This window comes from Abramis brama (genome assembly GCF_963993115.1).
Source record: "Abramis brama genome assembly, chromosome: 25".
Taxonomy (NCBI): Eukaryota; Metazoa; Chordata; class Actinopteri; order Cypriniformes; family Leuciscidae; genus Abramis; species Abramis brama.
In genome coordinates this window covers 17796173-17815364 of record NC_139987.1, presented here as the reverse complement: position 1 = coordinate 17815364, position 19192 = coordinate 17796173, and the positions used below count along the sequence as shown (strand labels likewise).

The following is a 19192-nucleotide window of genomic DNA, read 5'->3' as shown; positions in this document are numbered from 1 at the left end:
AGGAGGGATAAATAATAAATCCCGGATATCCTTTAGTGTCATCAATATTAACCTACCGGGGCATGTTAATACGGCATCGTCACAATTTAAAACTCTGTGTCCAGGGTGTGCAAATCCCTATTTACTGTTTGTTACATGGCAAAGACCATCATTAGACTCAAAGTCAAATAAAGGCCCTCTTGCTGTGCTTAGACCTCTCAATCTCTCAATCTGTTCTGGCTTAGACCCTGATTGAGACTAATCCTGTTTTCAAATGTTTTTTTGTTTTGCTTTTTTTATCAGCTGAGGAGCATTTTCTTTGTGTCTGAAAAAACAGACAATTAATACCATCCTCACAGACCCAGTATAAAAAGGGGAGACAGGGGCTTTTCAGGGTAGGTTTATTTTTGAAAAGTCAGTTTCTGTATAGATAGATACACATAAATGTTTTGAGGGAAATAATGTCACACAGCACGGACTATGTTGTAACAATAAAACAATTACACTATCTTAAAATTTCCAGCTAAATTTATTTATAAAACATTTACAAAACTTTAAAACAGTGTAATGTAAAAAAAAAAAAAAAGTTTTTTTAATAAGCTATTCAATAAATAACCTTATAAAACTCATATGATAAATTGCACCAATCTGATATTCATGAAAATACCCTTGTCCAGAGAACAAGCTTCAGTGTGGTTTTATGGTCTTTAGCTGTTTAACTATTAAAAAAACAGTTATATTAGAATTTTGGTTTAGATGACAGAAATCACCAAATTATTTTAATTTAAAAGCGTTTCAAACTAGATGTAGACATTTGGCCTATTAAATAAAATTTACAACAACATTTCTAACAACCTCATTCTGTTCTGTTACTTCAGGAAGTTTGAAAATGTTGCAATTCTTTTCATCATAATTGCAAGGAATGTTGAGGCGAATACACGTAAATGAAAGGGCAGCTGTTACATAAAACCTAAACATGCAATTTGCATATTAGCAAGAATGGACTGGCAAATCCCGTTTTGAGCTACACTACTATTGGAGGGTTTGTCTCTGCACTCCTGGTGTCGATTGCTTCATGGGGTTATTTGCAATGAAGTAACCTTCGCTTAATCAGACTGTCTACATTATTGATTACCACCCCACCAGTCCTCCAGGACAAAGTGTGTGTGTGTGTGTGTGTGTGTGTGTGTGTGTGTGTGTGTGTGTGTGTGTGTGTGTGTGTGTGTGTGTGTGTGTGTGTGTTTGTGTGTTTGTTTATGTCTGGACACTTAGATGAAGGTGGATGGGGTGGGTAAGATCATACTGAAAGTGCAGCGCATCAGCACTCCAGTTCAAGTGAGATGCACTCTGAGATTGCAGCTAGCATCCATTAATCAAAATGACAGCGGCTGGCGGAGCAGGTGAAAAAAAATTAGGCTATGGGAGAAAAATACTTGAATTAAAAATTCAGTACAGCAGAACAGAGACAACAGCATGTACAGTCATGTTTTGTTCATGAACAAATCTGTGTTTTTAAATCTTTGAAATAAATCACATACATTCTGGTTCATATATTTTTCGTTTATTAATGTCATTTTGAGGCTTTCCTTCAACTGCTTTCCTTCGAAAATTCATTATACAACGAGTAAATGGCTTCCTAGAACATGTTGTGGAGAATTTCATTGTTTTGACCGACCGAAGGAGTTGTTTGAGATTCAATGCAGCATTTGGACATTTAATTCGTGAACGAGTGAGGCATTTCATTTTGAAGTTTGTTTTGTGAGATTTGTTGTCACGCATATTTTAATAAAAGACAATAAGACATGTTTAACCATGAACGATCTGAGTTGTTGTGATGGAATCAATGGTTCGGAACACAGGATAGCAAAAGGACACTGAAGAAAACTGGAAGAAAACGATGAGCAAATCTGATATATTTTAGGCACCTTTTATCTTAAAAGTGTTTGTTGAATGTATACAGAGCTACGGCCCGTTCACACAAAGACAATAAAGTTTTAATAATCATTCTAATTCTCTGAGAACAGGAAAGTCCGCACTACAACTACTGTATAATGATAAAGGTCTGTCTGGCTTTAAGTCTTTCCCTGCCATTGCCGGGAACTTTCCATCATTATGAGACAACACTTCCCTGCCACTGACGTAATTTTTGAGACCGGGATAGCTGCAGGTGAGTAATAGGCTTACTGAAATGAGGTGTCCCGAAAGGTGAATTACTACAACAGAAATGGTGAGTTATGCATATAACTACTCTTCCCAGAAGGACGGAAATGAGGTACAACACATGACTATGGGAAGACATGCCTGAAAGGCCAATGATAACACATGACGATATGGGCGGGGTGCCCACAGCATATAAATGTAGTCGCATACGTCATTCCCTTTGTTCAGTCCAGCTCTTCACCAAGCCTCCGACTGCGCGGGGCACAGAGGTGTTGTATCTTGTTTCCCTCCTTATGGGAACAGGAGGGAACAAGATACACGGCGAGCACAAACTGACCTACCACCGCCGCAGTGACATCTAGTCTGTAAACCAGACAAATGTGCATGGTGATGCCCAACTGACATCCGCATGAAAATCTTAAGCCATGCCCATAACATTTCCATGCCCCTCGTTGAGTGCGCACACACTCCTCCAGGCAGAACCAACTCCTTATATGCTATACACATAGCTTTCTACAATCCAGTGGAAAAGACGTCGCTTAGATAACGGCTTCCCACTGACCAAGTTTAAAAAGATGACAAAAAGCTGGTCAGATGAGTGCATAGCCTGCATCTGCTCAATGTACCTGTGTACAATTCGCACAGGGCACACAGCAAGTCTCCTTTCTTACTCTGAGTCAGAGACTTTACAGGACAGGCAGCTCAAAGGAGACCACACTCCTGACATGACTTTAGGCGTATATGCCATGTTCGGGGCCCTCACTTCACTTCCAACCACCACCTTGGAGGAGCCGTGATCTGCCTGCTTGGAAAAAAATATATCATCAGAGCATTCCTCACCCACATCCAGCGAGACAGAAACCTTCCCCGGACAGTCAAAGTTCTGCTTTCAGGGGCAGCCATGGGAACCTTGTCGGGAACACTACACCGACACTAAAATGTATATTAAACATTGTATACATTTTAAAATATTGCTGATTACTTACAAAGCACTAAATGGTTTAGCTCTGCAGTACTTGAGCGAGCTCTTAACACATAGTCCTTCACGTCTATTGCGATCTCAAAATTCCGGCCAGTTGATAATACCTAGAATATCAAAATCGACTGCTGGTGGTAGATCCTTTTCCTATTTAGCACCAAAACTTTGGAACAGTCTTCCTAACATTGTCCTCACTCTGTCAGTTCATCTAGACACATCTATTTGACCTAGCATACACATAACACATTATAGACTTCTATAATTCAATGTTAGGCTGCATAGTTTAGGTCAGCCGGAACCGGGAACTCTTCCCATAAATCCTGATGTACTTGTTACATCATAAGAAGAATGGCATCTACGCTAATATTAGTCTCTCTGTTTATCCCGAGGTTTGCCGCAGTCCGCCGGATCCAGGCCGTATCCAGATCTGATGAAGGACCTGCGTTTTTAAAGTTTGCGCAGAGAGAACTTAAGGGTTTTCTGTTAGAACGGTGTCGTGTTAGCGGCCCCTAAGTTAATAACTAATGATCGTTGCGACGGAAGTGAATCAATCAAAACTAACTTTAGCTGGACAATAACTTTATTCTAGAGCTGCTGTAAAGCCAAAACAATCTCTGTTACATTAATTTCCTATTATCACTGTAAAGCTGCTTTGAAACAATCTATGTTCTTAAAAGCGCTATATAAATGAAGGTGACTTAAAGGGGTGGTATAATGCCCTTTTCACAAGATGTAAAATAAGTATTTGATGACCCCAGAGTGTGTATGTGATGTTTTAGCTCAAAATACTCCACAGATATATTTATATAGCATGTTAAAATTGTCAATTTTTGAGGGTGAGCAAAAACACACCGTTTTGTGTCTGTTTCTTTAAATGCAAATGAGCTGCTGCTCCCAGCACAGGGGGCGGAGCTACAACAGCTTGCACTCAGACATGCACTGAAAATGTCAAAAAAATGTAGCCTTTTATGTTCAAACTGAATTCAGACAAAGATGGAGAGACTCAAGAAGAAGTGACATGTAGAACGCAACAGGACGTTTCTGAATGGTTAGTTAATGAATTTACCTGTGTAGTTATCTTCTTGTCATTGATTAGCATATTCTGTCTTGATAATCTATAAATCGTGTTCTGAGGGCAGGGTTTATGTAAATTTTAGGGTTGGTGATGTCACTAACCCGGGAGGAATGTCGTGTAGTCTCTACCAGCCGTTGGTTGTAGTCCTTAAAAAGCGATTTCTTTAAAAGCAAATATCTCCCGTTGCTTTGAACTTTGAGCAGTGTAACTTTGCAGATGTTGTTTATGCTCAAACAGCAACATTACACACTAACTAAAGTTAGAAAAGTGAAATCATAATCAACCACCCCTTTAACTTGACATTCCTCTGCCTCCATACAATCGTTCCAACTCTCCATGGCCCCCATAAATGGCGATCGCCACATCTGGATCAGCACCTGAAGACAGGAGCAGACCGTGTCTGGCCACTGCCCCACCGAGCATGTGCTACACACCGCTCGAGTGCAGAATGATAGAGCTGCCAGCAGTGCACACATGCCTCTGGGTTGGAGAAATCCAGCCAAGTGTGGACAATTCCAAACACACCTGACATGCTCATTATGAGTATACCATATACACCCAGAACAAGGTTCAGATATTTCTCATAAAAAAAGTATATTAGCCATTTGTTAGCTGTGCTAAACTCAAGCTAAAAACTTCTCTTTTATGCCTTTTTCTTCAACAAGAGTCACCACCATGGGTTTTCTTGTGAATGTGGCATGTTTGGACATTTTGTTTGAGAAAAGCTTATTAGCCCTTCATTAGCGAAGCTAAACTTGTGCTAAAAGCTTTCTCTTCTCTGCATTAGTTTCGACAAGAATTACCACCGTGGGCTTTCCTTCTTGCAAAAATGTGGCGTGATGGTGTTCTAGCAGCACGGTGAAGAGCTGAAGAAGAACAAGGGGAATGACGCATACGACTGCATTTATATGCTGTGGGCAGGTAACCCCACCCATGTCATCATTGGCCTTTCAGGCTTGAATAAAGGTGTCTTCAGCAAATGGCTCAAGAGCACGATATCCCAGTCATGTGCTGTACTGAGTGAACCGACTGAATGGGAACACAAAACCCTAGCCCACACAGACAGCTTTCATGACCAATGATAAACACCTTTCGCCACACCGCAACCTTTCATCATGCCCATCAATCCAACCTGCAGATACCCACCTGGAATTTTCCGGCTTTCCGTGTGTTCACGGTTATACCGTAGGGGGGCTATTACGCATTGGCAACTTCTGAAAGAATAGAGAATCTCAGGATCAAAACACAGGCAAAGGAGCAGAAACAAGCGATAAAAGCATTGTATGCACGTTGTAGTCTTTGGGGGGGAAACATGATTTTCTTTGTTCAAAAAGTAGCTTTTTTAATGAAATTTACCCACATTCAAGTTTTGATTGAAAAAAGAATGCATGAAGCTAGAATCCCTTTAGAAAATGAACCATGGTTTTACTGCAAAAATACACACACACACACAAATAACATGGTAAGTTAAACCATGGTAACCACAAAATAATCATGGTTTTGCTACACTAACCACCATAGTTTAACCATGGCATTTGTAGTAAAACTGTGGTTATAAAAATGGTAATCCACAAAAAAAACATGGTTACTACTTTTACTATAATAAAACCATGCTTAATTTCAGTAAACTTTGTGTGTGTATTGTTTAAAAGCAAAGGCTCTGTTCTTTCTTTTAATATATTGCATGTTCAGATATTCATACACCAAAATGCGTGCTTAACATAATTAGGTTCGTTATCGTTCTTGAATTTGCACGGGCCTTTACTGAGATGAACCCCCATGACCTAGTACAACTAGAAAGGATATAGGCTACATGTAGAGTGATGTTGTTTCCCTCTACTGGACACAAACAATAAAAATGATGCAATAATACAATGTCCTATAAGCGTGTTTTACCTCTTGTTCCTATTTTTAACACTACTGGATAAACAGGCAGAACGGAGGAGGAGTTCAAAGACACAAGAATGAAGAAGTCTCTGCGGGCGCGGGAGATGGAGACAACGCCCCTGCGAACGACTGACGCGCAACGTCATCAGACTGACAGACCGCCTCGCAAGCTGGTTGGCTGTCCGGCAAATAAGGAAACGACGGATGATATGGCAACAGGCTCTAACGACAGCATGTGCGCTTTGTTTCCATAGCAGCATGTCCCTTAGATACAGCTCTCTGGTTGGTCCGAGGCGCGTTTTCTCTCAGCCGCTGTTGTTATGCTACCCCAGGATTCGGGATTGGGGGCGCGCACCTTCAGGGGTCTCTAGCAGTCTTTTTCCCGCCTCTTGGTGGAGTGTGTTGCTAGGCACATTAGACAGGAACTGTAAACAAAAAAATGGCTTAAGCCACCCCGCCCCCCTCCATCCTCATGCACTATCCACTTGTTATTGAACCAGTTTTCCAGAGGGTTGGAGCAGGGATGTTTTGATACAAAAGATGAAATATCAAAAACAAACAAGTGGAGGGGGAAAAAACAACACGTGTGATGCTTTACCATTATATTTACGGTGCAGTCTCACCCTGTGCATCACATGACAACAACACAAGGATCACTTCTGACAAAATATAAGCTGGTGACAAACACATGCTTTCCATGAATACCGGTAGTTCTCTAACATACAGTACAGCAAAATTTAAAGAACAATAAAATGTTGTTGTTACATCTGTTATATGCATGTATCTATATCCAAGGACATCGTTTAGAATGTGTTTTACGACATTAACAAAAGGTAGGACACTACAGATGTGTGTGTGTCACTTGCAAACAACTGTATAGTAAATGCATTACAGTCAGACAAAATTATCTTACACTAAAGAGTCCAAAATTCTCATTCATGACAGACATGAGGGATTATTATCCTCAGTCATAAAACAACAGCTCACGTCATTTTTCAGAACTGCACTGGAGGTTAGTTTCAATCTCCAGTAGGCGTTGTCCTATTATCACGGCTAGGGATTTTATCTGCAAGGTATATTAGAAAATGACAGGGGCATAAGGACATGACTATAGAATTTTGTATAATAAAATTAAATAAATTAATAAAAACCCATAATTGCCAAAACACAATGTTCCAGTACATATCAGAAAAAAATACTAAAACATATTTTCACACTATACTGAAGACATTTCATCATCACCCACAGGAATCTTATTGTAAATCTTATCAGAGGTTTTCATTTGATTTATTTAACAAACACATAGACATGGAAAAATTAATTAAAACATACAAATATCTCAAACAGACTGTCAGCACTCCCTTCTAGATATAATTCTTTAACAGCTCCTAATATCTATTGTTTGCCGGACTCAGTGACCAAACAAAGAGCTCTGGCATCACCACAAGAGCGCCATCTGCTGTTTACTTGTGCGTTTTGAAACAGCAAAAAAGAAGCAGATATTCTTATTCTTTTTCTACATATTTATATCTCTTCTTTGAACCCCCATCCCTCCCCATACTAAAGCACATTATTATTATTAGAGATATATTAGTTTGAATTTATTTATTTTATCTAATGTTTTAATAACAATTAATATAACAGTTTTAAATTATTTGTTTTATTCTTTGTCATATTCTATACGCACTCAATATTGGCATTCATCTCTACATTTGTAGTGCAAAAGAAATTGCTTATTTTTAAACAGAGAGAGAGACAAGATTTACATCGGTTTACATCATACTCATAGATCAATAATTTAAACGGTCTCTAGGTGAACTATTTTACCTCAGTCATCTGCTGCTCCACAGTGCTCTGGTACTCCAGGGTCACCGGTTTGTCTTGTCTGTCTAATTCTGGCATCTGCTGGCCTGGACTGCCCACTACATAGCTATAGAGAGAAACGAGATGTCCTCAATGAGAATTATGAGTTATGGTAAACATGAAAAAATCCAAAAAGACCCAAGATAAACAGCACACAAGCTTGTGCACAATAGGCTACTTACCTTTCAATATTTTCAACGTTAAAGCAGAAAAGGGATCTCTTGAAATCAAGCTTTTTTGGGGTTGATATGTACATGATTCCTAATTCTGCACAACACCCACGGCAGGTGAGATTAACAACGAGGCTAAACGTGAGAGATAATTTTACAGAGACATTGATTTCATGTTTTGGTGGTTAGGGTGGGAAAAATACATCTATGACATATACTGTATATAAACAAATCTCTCACCATCCAAGCTCCTTTTGGGTACCAGAAACAAAGGGCTCTTTCCCTATGACAATATTGTCAGTGATACCTGAAATTCAAGGTGCAAAAATCAAGACATTGCATGTACTAAAAACATTACTGTCACAATCCCTTCATGTGTTGCTTAGTCCGTTTTCAGTACATGCCCATGTGTATAATTACAATTTCAGCTTATCCATTGAATTGTTTTATGCTATTTTAACAAATGCATGCAAAAATGTATATTTAGATGTGATCATTATCAAGTCAAAAAATAACATTAACCACCATTCAAAAGTTTGAGGTCTCTGACATTGAGGTCTGCATTTATTTGATCAGAAATGCAGTAAAACTGTTAAAAATTATTACAATTTACATACAATAACTGTTTTGTACTTTAATATTTTAAAACGTATTTTATTCCTGTGATGGCAAAGCTGGATTTTCAGCATCTTTACTCCAGAAATCATTCAAATAAGCAGATTTGGTGCTCAAGTAACATTCCTTATTATTATCAATGTTGAAAACAGTTGTGTTGCTTAATTTGCAAACTCTGATACATACATTCAGGATTCTATGATGAACAGAATATTCAAAATAACGTTATAAACGTATCTACGGACATTTTTTTTTGTCATTTTAATGCGCCTCTGCTGCATAAAAGTATAATTTGTTTTATTTATTTTTTAAAATCATACTGACATCAAACTTATGAAAGGCAGTGTATATCAACCCAAGATATAACAGGTTATCACCAGCTTAACTCAACTTAACTTAACTGAACATACAACAGCAATAAAAACGTAATAATATTTTACGTTTAAGCATGATTTGGTTCTGCTCGTCATCACAGCCTGCCCAGGACAGACTGTCTCCGATGGGCAGCTTGCATTTGCCGCACATAAACACCGCTGGACCGTCGATTTCGCCATCTTCCTCCACTCTGCTGCTGCTGTCAGCGGCACTCTCGCAAACAGAGAATGTTTTATAGCTACAATCGTCCGGGACTTTAATTTTCCCAGCCATGTTATTTTCAACACTAGTCAAATGTTTTCAAACGTCCGCGGGCAGCTGTACTTCTGCTGATTTGCAGTGAGCCGTGAGCGCATATGAGAAGATAAGAGCAGAGCGCCCTCTGCTGCAACGGAGTAACACTTTCACTTCATTCTCAACGGGAGGTTCGTACAATAGCAGCCAGACGACCCTTCTCGGTTCGTATGGTTTTACTAGAATATTATAAACATGACCAAACTCATAATACTCAGGCAATCAATTATTAAAAAACACACACACCAATATGAATAAACATTTTCTTGTAAAACCATCTTTTAAACTAGGCTATAGACTTTATGAAGGCTCAGGGGTCCCAAAAGTTTAGCTTCAAAGACAGTCGGTTCAATAATTATATGAAATATTATTGATTGTAAAGGCAGTTTGAATCAGATTGGTTACAATACTGTTGGCAGTGTCTCAACTCCTACAGCACTGCCAATTTTAGGCATTCACCGCCACGCCCCGTTCAAACGTCCTATTCCTCATCCTCCTCAAAAATCACTTTCTGAATGTCAAGAAGTCTCTTGTTACTATTTGTAGTCTTGCTAAAGACCATACAATCATCAATATTCGAATACATAATGCGAATGTCGCTGTTTTCAGGCACAACTGACTTGTTGCGCACTTGTTATTTCCCATAGGCTGCAACACATTGACTGCGTCGCTTTGAAATGTTTTCTTTTTGCCTTATATCTTCTGACTTCTTTTTAGATTGAAACGATTCCGAGGAGTTCGCTTTCTTAGACTTTGGCGTAAAAGGAGTGGGATGTCAAAGTCGTGATATGAGAATAATATACTTTAGCGGGGTGAGATATCCCTGGCAGGTGAGAGAGAGACGGGAATTCCTGACAGCCTTTCTTTCACCAGCACGCGCTTGAATGCACGCGGCTTGATGCAGAAATAATTGAAGAATTTGAACATGATCTCAGCGCTGCACCCAAGAAGCTGCCGTGCACCTGGGCTGTGTGTTCAAATACTTTACAGTGTTCTCATACTGTGGACCAAAGAAATGGACGGACTCTCGGATTTCTCAAGTGAGTCAATAATGATGATGAACTGTAAGACTAAAAAATATTTATGAGTGCAATATTCAATAACAATCATAATGGAAAACGATTAAACGAATAGATATACAAATAATTTGTATTCATTTAGTTAAATTGATGTTTTTATTAAGTATACAGTCTAAAATAAATACACGTATGGATCAATGCCAAATCCTCCGTGATGGTTTCATCAATGTTTGAAATGTTTTATAACATTTCTAAAAATATTTTTTCTTTAATGGCACTAAAATGGCATAAATAAATCATAAGCTACCCAATAATTTAATTATTTATTAAACTTTTATAATAACTTTTATCAATTTAAAAACTTTCATAAATATATAAGTAATATGTATGTGAATACTGGATAATCACACCACCTATAGACACTTTTGATGTGAAGTCTCACAAAAAAATGACTTTAATTTTGAAAACAAAAAGTAGTTCATAATCGCATTCATAATGTATGTATGTGTGTATATATATATATATATATATATATATATATATATATATATATATATATATACTGGACAGTTACTCCATATTAATCGCACTGATAATGTATTTTTAATGAACTTATTAGATCCATTAGATTCATATATAGTATATACTGGACAATTACACCATCTATAGACACTTTTGATTTGAAACCTCACAAAAAATAAAAATAGAAGAGGTGAAATAATATTTAGCATGTTTTCTAAATAGCGTTCATAATGTATTTTTAATGAACTTATTAGTTTCTCCCTCCCAAACCCCTTTCATTAGATTATCTGTTTAGGATCATCAACAGTCAATCAGCTCAAGTCTGTGATGGAGATCTCCTGCTCCTCAGGTGTCCACGACACTCCACCATAACTATTCAGTCTGCATTTTATGGACAGAGTGAAACCCTTCCCGGGATCGTGCCAGGAATGAGATGCCAATGGCGTAATCACAGCTGTTCTGCTACCACAGCGCTGCAGGTGAGGAGCCTGAGCCTTGCTTTCAGGAAAATAGACCTTTAATTGTGCATCCACTAAACTTGATTAAGTCATTTTAGTACCTTTTAAATAGTCCCACTGAGACTAGACTTCTGTGGCAGATCTTTTTCACTTCTGGCTCAGAAAATATAATGTGTTTTCCAGAGTCAGGACAAGGCTATACTACATTTTTCCTTCCTTTTGTATAACACACAGTTGATGGTCTTTGATTATCCCTCTCTATTAGAAAGTGCTCTCTGAATGCCAGGGTCATAGAGATTGCCAGTTCCTGGTTAATCATCAAGTCTTTGGCAGAGATCCTTGTCCTGGAACTCCTAAATTCCTCCATGTATCATACAGGTGTAAACCTAGTAAGTATTTCCTTCTTTAAAGCCTTAATTCATTATTTCTTCCTCAAATATTTACTCCTCTAATAATTTTTGCCTTACAGCAGAGCACAAGAAGAAAATAACATGTGAGGGAGATCGACTTCTGCTGCACTGCAAGTATCCGAAAGTTCTGAATATCTACTCTGCTGTTTATGGTAGACCGCTGGAGGAGAAAGACTTGTGCCCAGCCGAGGAACAAGAACCTCCACCATTTGGTACGTTTTTAGGTTGAAGTCAGATTTATATTTAATATTACATTGATTTAATGGTAACATTTGGCTGTGGGTTAAATCAGTGGTTATCAACCAGAACCTGATTTCACCAAGAGCAACATGTTCCTGGATCAACATCTTTGTTGATCCTGGAACAAAATTCCAATCATCCAATCAGATTTGAGTTTGCCCAGTTTAGACTTTTTCAGCACACTTAAAAAACACTATTGCCAAAGTGCGATTCATCTTGCTCTATTTGTTTACCAGTAGCGCATGCTGATGACGTGTTATTCTTCTATACCAACTTACGTCACAGCCTACGATTCAATTGGTGTCATCATCGTACAGTCTACATACATGTCGTACCCAAGTTTATTAGATCCATGTCGTACAGTGTGATTTGTTCTTATAGGATTGCCGAAATCGCACTGTCTGTAGTAGGAATAATTCGGCTAAATCAGGGTGCGTATGTCCCAAAACAACGTAGAATGCAAATAATATAATACTAACATGCTCAAATAATGCATAGCTGGGATAACAGAATAAATAGACACATTTTTGCACTGTTGAATATGAGTCCATGCAGTCTATTTATAAAGTTCTTAATTTGATTTGAAGAAAAAAAAAAAAAAAATTGTGGTTTGTACTGTATAATAAGCTATTTTTTTTCTTTATTTTGGCAGAATGTCTTTTTCATGGAGCTGGTGATGTGGTATCCAAAATCTGCTATGGCAAACAGAGGTGTTTTTTTACTGTAGACCAGGAAAATTTCAAAGACCCCTGCCCTCCTGGAACAAAAAAGTATATCACCGTCCTTTATGCATGCGGTATGAACACTCTTATATCCATCAGAATCTTCCTAAAGCAAAACCTATTTCTTGAAATGTCTTGAATTTTTTTTAAATTAAAGTTACTGCATGACATGGCAGATTTTAAATAAGTTTCCCATTGATTGAGAGCGTGGGAAAAGACTAACATATGGCCTTTGTCTCATCTCAGTTTGTTGATTAACCCGTCTGTTTTCTTCCCGTCCTTAAATTACAACGAAGACAAAAGTTGTTTGGGAATAAAAATAGGGAATGAGCCTGGCATTTTGTAGCTCTCAGGGGTTTCCTGTGTAAGACTTCCCGTGATTGCTTTGAATGCCAGGCTTTTGTTACTGATTGAAGGCAGAATCAGTTCACAGGAAAAGTAAAGATTACTCATCATCGTCGTATTGAAAGATCCTGGGAGATACCGACTGGGAGTTGGAAGTTGTTAACTTGTACTGTGCCTTTTTTCAGTTCCACAAAGTTTACTCAAGGAAGCTGATCCCAGAAGTTTCCAAACTACCTCAGTTCCTAACCAGAGCACCAAAAAAGGTGACAGTACACCATACAGTTCACTTTATATAGAACTGTGCAGTAGAGGTAAATGAACAATTAAACTGACTTATTTTGTTGTTATTCGTAGGGGAACAGCCAGTCATAAGAAGTTCAAAGTTTCCAGAGAACAGGATTATTGTCAGCAATTCTTTAATGGCATATTTCTACATTACAGGTAAACTGAAATATATAAAATGTCTTAAATGGAACATACTTGGACATTTTTTATGATCCAATTCCCAGGGGAATATATTTTTAAAATAAAAATCCAATTAAAATGAGTTTATTTATATAAAATTCTATAATAAAATAAAAAATGCTATCATTATTTACTCACCTTCATGTAATTCAATGCTGTAAGTTGTTCCTCTATGCTATAAGTGTTCCATCATGTTCCTCTATGCTACAAGTTTCCCCATGCAATACAGATTAGAACTTTTAAGAATCTTCATGTATCATTTTATTGAACTGTTTATGAACTGTTATACTGAAAATGTTATTTTTTGTGTTCCTCTGAAAAAAATAACTGCATTTTTTTTTTTTGGTTACACTTTATTTTAAGGTGTCATTGTTACAGTGTAATTATACATTTAAGTACTGAGTAATATTAATTAACTACATGTACTTATTATAGAGTTAGGGTAGGATTAGGATTTGGTTGAGGGTTAGTTGCATGTAATTATGCATAATTTACTGTTATTACTATGGTAAGTAGGTAAGTACATATGTAACAAGGACACTGTAAAATAAAGCGTTACCTTTTTTTTGTCAACTATTCTACCTGAGTACTTTTCTCTTGCTCAGAGCATTCAGAGATGGCAGGACTACTCTTCACGTCAAGTGTTTGCGTGGGCCTTCTGATTGTTCTAATAGCTGTTTCAACGCAGCTAACCTGCAGTAGACATCTAAATACACCTAGAACATTTAGGAAGAAGAGTGGAACAACCAATCTGGAAGAGGAAGAGCCAATGAACCAGGATAATGATGAGGAAGAAGATGAGGATGAGAAAGGGTCACTGATGGACAGTTCTAACCTGTCAGAGATAGACAGGAAGGTGTATTGCTGGGAAGATGTGACATACACCACAGAGGCAGCAGAGCTCATGGAGAGAATTGAACGCAGAGAGCTTGTGATTCAGGAAATCAGGATGAACGCATACCTCAATGGAAACACGTGCATCCTGCAGTCATACATGCCAGCTATTACACAGAATGTGCAGTAGCTGTAATTCCAACCAAATGGGAGTTAACTTTTTGAATGTTTTCTGTTACCAAAACACTGCAATGAAAGGCGAAGTGTGTAATTTCTGCAACACTTTTGCTAATCAGAACTGCCAAAACTGTCTTCAAACAGGTTTCCTGAACACTCCCCTCATCTCCTATTAGTCAGCCAAACAAATGGCCCCGCCCCAAACTCACATTATTTGTTGAGCTAATGTTGCTGTTGTTGGGCAGCTCAAATAAGTGAAGAAAATATCAAATTTTAAACGGGAATGTCTTTAAAAACATTGCCAAGTGCCTTATTTAAAAAAAAAAGAACTGGCACAGAGGACATAATAACACAGGGCTAGCGATACCTGACTTGTTTTAGTGATTAAATGTTTATTTATATAAAAGTAGCTGTTAAATAATATATGTGGTATTGAATGTAAATGCAAATTAAGATGGCAAAACATTTTTAATTAAAAGTGTATTATATTTAAATGTACAATAAAAAAAAAGAATTAACACAAACAGAATGTTCTTTTATTACACAACATCACACTCAACTTTCCTCTAACCTCTTTCTAGTGAAACCACATCTCCCGATACTGTAACCTCTCTTTTGCCTTGAGGAAAATAATATGTTCAGTAACTCCTTCTCAACGCTCTCCAAATGAACTCTGTGGTGCCACAGCAATCCTGAGTGCTGCTCAGAAACATCCTGTCTTTAAACTGCATCAAGTTTCAATTGAGCAATTGCCAGAGGCACAGACAAAGAAAGGAAAGGTGTTGCATCCTTTTGCCAATGAATTAGTACAGGGAAATCTTGTCTCATGCTTGCATTACACACACATTTACATACAGACACATTAATTAAAGGATTAGTTCAATTCAGAATAAAAATTTCCTGATAATTTACTCATCTCCACGTCATCCAAGATATTAATGTCTTTCTTTCTTCAGACGAAAAGGGTTTTCAGGAAAACATTCCAGGATTTTTCTGCGTATAGTGGACTTCAACAGGAACCAGCGGGTGGAAGTTCCAAATTGAAGCTTCAAAGGGCTCTATACAATAGTTATCTAGAGAAACGATCAGTAATTTTCTAAAAAAAATAAACATTTATATACTTTTTAACCACAAGCTCGTCTTGCACTAGCTGTGATGTGCCACGCATTACGTAATCATGAAAGGTCACGTGTGACGCAGGTGGAAGTACATTCCTAGTGTTTACAAAGCAAACTAAGTCAAACGCCCTTTACAAATAAAATAAATAAATAAAATGTAAAACAACGATGTCTGACGATTTTGAAGTTGGAGGAGAAAAGTGTTTCGCCCTACTCTACATTTTCCGTCTACATCAGGTTACCGCCTGACCTTTCCAATGTGATAATGCGTGAAGTCGTGGACGTGCATTTGTGGTTAAAAAGTATATAAATGTTTGTTTTTTTAGAAAATGACTGATCGTTTGGCTAGATAAGACCCTTATTCTGCAGCTGGGATTGTGTAGAACCCTTTGAAGCTGCATTGAAACTGCAATTTGGACCTTCAACCCGTTGGTTCCTATTGAAGTCCACTATATGGAGAAAAATCCTGAAATGTTTTCCTTGAAAAGCTTAATTTCTTTTCGACTGAAGAAAGAAAGACATGAACATCTTGGATGACATGGCGGTGAGTAAATTATCAGGAAATTTTAATTCTGAAGTGAACTACTCCTTTAAAACCTTTCATATGTAATGAAGGCATCAAATTGCATAAAAACAGCTGTAGAAGAGTTTAAGGTCTCTGATGTGCCAAACAGTTATTGTAGAAAAGCTGTGATTTTCTATGTTAATCTATCTTGGGCCCCATTTGATATTTGTGAGTCCCTGGAACTGTCTTTTTAGGGCCTGTCTGTCCGACCAACTGGACTGAAGATGTGTGTCATCATCTACCTCTTCTAGTTTCTAGAGCAAAACAGAAAAAACAATGATGAATGCTCAACAATAATATTAAAATACGTACACACACACACAATGCAATATATAATGAGGATATAAAATAAAAACAAAAGAATTAGAAGCTTCACTCACTTTCAGTTCTTCCTGCCTCTTGTAATAGTGCAGCATCATCTGTTTTTGTTCATCTTCACCTACTAGAGGTTCTCGCGCTGGTGCCCCCTGGCCTCTCTATAATGAAAATGTGAAGATGGTGATTAGTTTTCATTTCATTTAATGGAAAACCATGGCCAAATTGAATTATTTGCAGACACTTTCAAACACCAGGAGCCAGTTGCATCAATTAGTTAGTCATAAAAAAAAATATCTTAAAGACTGTTTATACATTTTTTTAAGCCATAAACATAAAATCTAGATCAATCTAATTTGACACAGAAAAGTAAGACTGATTACCCCTAACTAACTGCTAGTTGGTCATACTAGTTCTTAAACACAGTCTTGAAATGTTTATGCAACTGGCCTCAGATCAAGGTAACAAAAAAACTACTAAAATTCACACCGAACACTTACTTTCTGAAATTTCACTATAATTTTTGTTTTCTCATTTTTCCCAACATAATCTTGCAGCTTTTTGCCCCTCTGCAGTTCTTTAGATGCCCACCACAGCTGAGCATCTTCATCTGGGATCACTTGTAATGAGGCCTGCAGTGGAAAGCCTTTGTATCAGTATTACAGCTTTTGTTATGTTCATCAAACAAATAAATAAAATTACATTAGTCTGTTTTATTTATGAAGTTAAAATGCTAACCCTGCAATGTGCATGTAGTTATTTAAGAGGAACGTTCCACCCAAAGATTAAACGTTTTAATTTCAATCATCATTTACTCACCCTCATGTTGTTTCAAACCTATATGACTTTCTTTCTTCTCCAGAACACAAAAGAAGATGTTTTGAAGAATGTTGGGTACCAAACAACATTGAAGCCCACTGACTTCCATTGAATGGGCAAAAAAAACGAAATTCTCGAAATATCTTCTTTTTTATTCCATAAAAGAAAGTCATACAGGTGTGTTATAACACAAGGGTAAGTAAATTACTTCATTTTAAATTTGGAAAATCTCATACCTGTGTTCCAGTAAGATCCTCTTGATTTTCAAACTCCATCCTAATTGGATCGTGTGGAGGCAGTCCCATTGGGTAAACTATCATCACAGCTCCTCGCAACTGGTCTAGAGCCTCTTTGACCATATCCATGGTGACACAGACATTTGCTCTTACTTGTTTCTAAATAGAAAATACATAGTTATTACAATAATATCAGTAGGGTAACAATGTATTGAGGTTTAGAAGTATTCTATATTAAAAACAGCTTCATACGTTTGAGATTAAAGCCTTGGCTTCCTCCATTGTTTTCCTTAAAACATCTTTCATCTTCTCATTTGGAGCTAAATGGAAAAGAGGAGTACAGTTATAGCAATTAATGAGGCAATTCAAACTTAAACTTTAAATGTGACATGATGACTACCATGTCCATTTCGACGTCCAATCTCATCCTTTTTAAACTCAGCACCACCGCTGGGAATGCAGCGGTCTTCCCATTCATCCTTTAGTTTGAGCTCCATGATCTGATCATCGGCCAGGCCCTGCATATTTGGTGGAAGAGAGATCCCATGATCTGCCAGCTCTGTAATTTCTATGGAGATACAAATGAAAAGTGTCATGGTTGTGCACTTTTACACTTGTGAGTACTTTACTTCAATCATTTGTTAACTTGTAACTGCCACTGACAAAATACATGCATTTTTAAAACCAATTATGTATGAACTTGTCGATCAAGAACATAAATCGGCTAAACCCAAAGAATATGAGGCATTTTTACTGTTTTCACCACAAACTCATTGTCATACCAGAGCAGATCCTGTCCACTTTTAATCTTCCATTGTAGACCGCGCTGATCTGCTGGGACAGTGTCTCAATAGAGACATCCACTGTAGTATTGAAGAGAAACTGACTCTCATCTCCTCGTTTGACGTGCAGCTGAACCATCTCTCACTTGCTGAATCAGTCCTGTGCAGGAATATTATAAATCTGAGATATGAAGGTAAAGTATATATAAAACCACTGGACGATAAGGGAGATGTCGCGCAACTCGCGCCTCCCTGTGTTTGTGTGTGTTGCCATGGCACCCATAACATCGCGTTTCAAGAAAATTCTAGCATGCTGTGCGAGCACGTCGCAGAAAATATGATTTTGAGGCATGAAATTAGTAATACAAGTAACAGAATAGAAATCGATAAATAATTATTTTAAACTAATTTCCACTATCAAATTAATCAAAATATACTTACTCTTGATTCAGTGCACCAACAAGCAGCAGCCTTTTACTGTCTATGGCAGCAGCAGTAACGATACTATTTCCACAGGAAGTGGCTAATTCAAAATAAAAGTCTCTTTAAACGCTTAACGTTATGCTTCACCAAAGAGTCAGATTATAGGTTCAATCGTTTCTACTTTCATACAAAGTAGTTTACTTAATTAATTTAACACGAATTTTAGTTTTCAATAATGCCACATACTCATGCGCATTCACTTATATAATATACATGCGTGATAAATATTGCATAAAAGAGGTAGAAGATACCAGATCAAGTTACTCACTGGTTACTGTAAGGGTT

The 19192-nt window shown here is 37.5% G+C and overlaps 3 protein-coding genes across 6 annotated transcripts; 1 reads left to right on the top strand and 2 right to left on the bottom strand.

Annotated features, from left to right (window-relative positions):
- Window positions 1-6667: 6667 nt before the first annotated feature.
- mis18a (MIS18 kinetochore protein A) lies at window positions 6668-9448 on the bottom strand. Its single transcript, XM_084104159.1, has 5 exons — window positions 9169-9448; window positions 8354-8420; window positions 8126-8248; window positions 7908-8010; window positions 6668-7146 (listed from the first exon to the last, which is right to left on the bottom strand). Exons 1-5 carry the CDS (start codon window positions 9374-9376, stop codon window positions 7069-7071), a joined length of 579 nt encoding a protein of 192 aa, XP_083960285.1. The 5' UTR covers window positions 9377-9448; the 3' UTR covers window positions 6668-7068.
- A 39-nt stretch (window positions 9449-9487) lies between these two features.
- eva1c (eva-1 homolog C (C. elegans)) lies at window positions 9488-14918 on the top strand. Of its 4 annotated transcripts, none has more exons than XM_084104155.1 (9): window positions 9488-9561; window positions 10115-10437; window positions 11221-11417; window positions 11662-11785; window positions 11866-12018; window positions 12699-12842; window positions 13299-13376; window positions 13468-13554; window positions 14184-14918. In XM_084104155.1, the coding sequence occupies exons 2-9, from the start codon at window positions 10323-10325 to the stop codon at window positions 14600-14602; spliced, it is 1317 nt and encodes a 438-aa protein (XP_083960281.1). In that variant the 5' UTR covers window positions 9488-9561; window positions 10115-10322; the 3' UTR covers window positions 14603-14918. The 4 variants fall into 4 exon arrangements, with proteins under 4 accessions (XP_083960281.1, XP_083960282.1, XP_083960283.1 ...); XM_084104156.1 differs by having other exon boundaries at window positions 9496-9561; window positions 10271-10437; XM_084104157.1 differs by having other exon boundaries at window positions 9504-9561; window positions 11234-11417.
- A 185-nt stretch (window positions 14919-15103) lies between these two features.
- On the bottom strand, window positions 15104-18945 carry cfap298 (cilia and flagella associated protein 298). Its single transcript, XM_084104158.1, has 8 exons — window positions 18866-18945; window positions 18425-18584; window positions 18043-18210; window positions 17895-17962; window positions 17643-17801; window positions 17088-17219; window positions 16653-16748; window positions 15104-16526 (listed from the first exon to the last, which is right to left on the bottom strand). The coding sequence occupies exons 2-8, from the start codon at window positions 18561-18563 to the stop codon at window positions 16416-16418; spliced, it is 873 nt and encodes a 290-aa protein (XP_083960284.1). The 5' UTR covers window positions 18564-18584; window positions 18866-18945; the 3' UTR covers window positions 15104-16415.
- Window positions 18946-19192: the final 247 nt, after the last annotated feature.

Excerpts from the sequence above, each read along its gene's own strand:
- eva1c (XM_084104155.1), top strand. The coding sequence starts at position 10,323 with ATGATCTCAGCGCTGCACCCAAGAAGCTGCCGTGCACCTGGGCTGTGT. Across the intron at positions 11,786-11,865 it reads ATCATACAGGTGTAAACCTA|CAGAGCACAAGAAGAAAATA; the intron begins GTAAGTATTTCC and ends TTTGCCTTACAG. Across the intron at positions 12,843-13,298 it reads CACCGTCCTTTATGCATGCG|TTCCACAAAGTTTACTCAAG; the intron begins GTATGAACACTC and ends GCCTTTTTTCAG.
- cfap298 (XM_084104158.1), bottom strand. The coding sequence starts at position 18,563 with ATGGTTCAGCTGCACGTCAAACGAGGAGATGAGAGTCAGTTTCTCTTC. Across the intron at positions 17,220-17,642 it reads AGGATCTTACTGGAACACAG|GCCTCATTACAAGTGATCCC; the intron begins GTATGAGATTTT and ends TTTCCACTGCAG. Across the intron at positions 16,527-16,652 it reads AGAGGCAGGAAGAACTGAAA|AAACTAGAAGAGGTAGATGA; the intron begins GTGAGTGAAGCT and ends GTTTTGCTCTAG.
- mis18a (XM_084104159.1), bottom strand. The coding sequence starts at position 9,376 with ATGGCTGGGAAAATTAAAGTCCCGGACGATTGTAGCTATAAAACATTC. Across the intron at positions 8,421-9,168 it reads GAACCAAATCATGCTTAAAC|GTATCACTGACAATATTGTC; the intron begins GTAAAATATTAT and ends CTTGAATTTCAG. Across the intron at positions 7,147-7,907 it reads TGGAGCAGCAGATGACTGAG|ATAAAATCCCTAGCCGTGAT; the intron begins GTAAAATAGTTC and ends TATACCTTGCAG.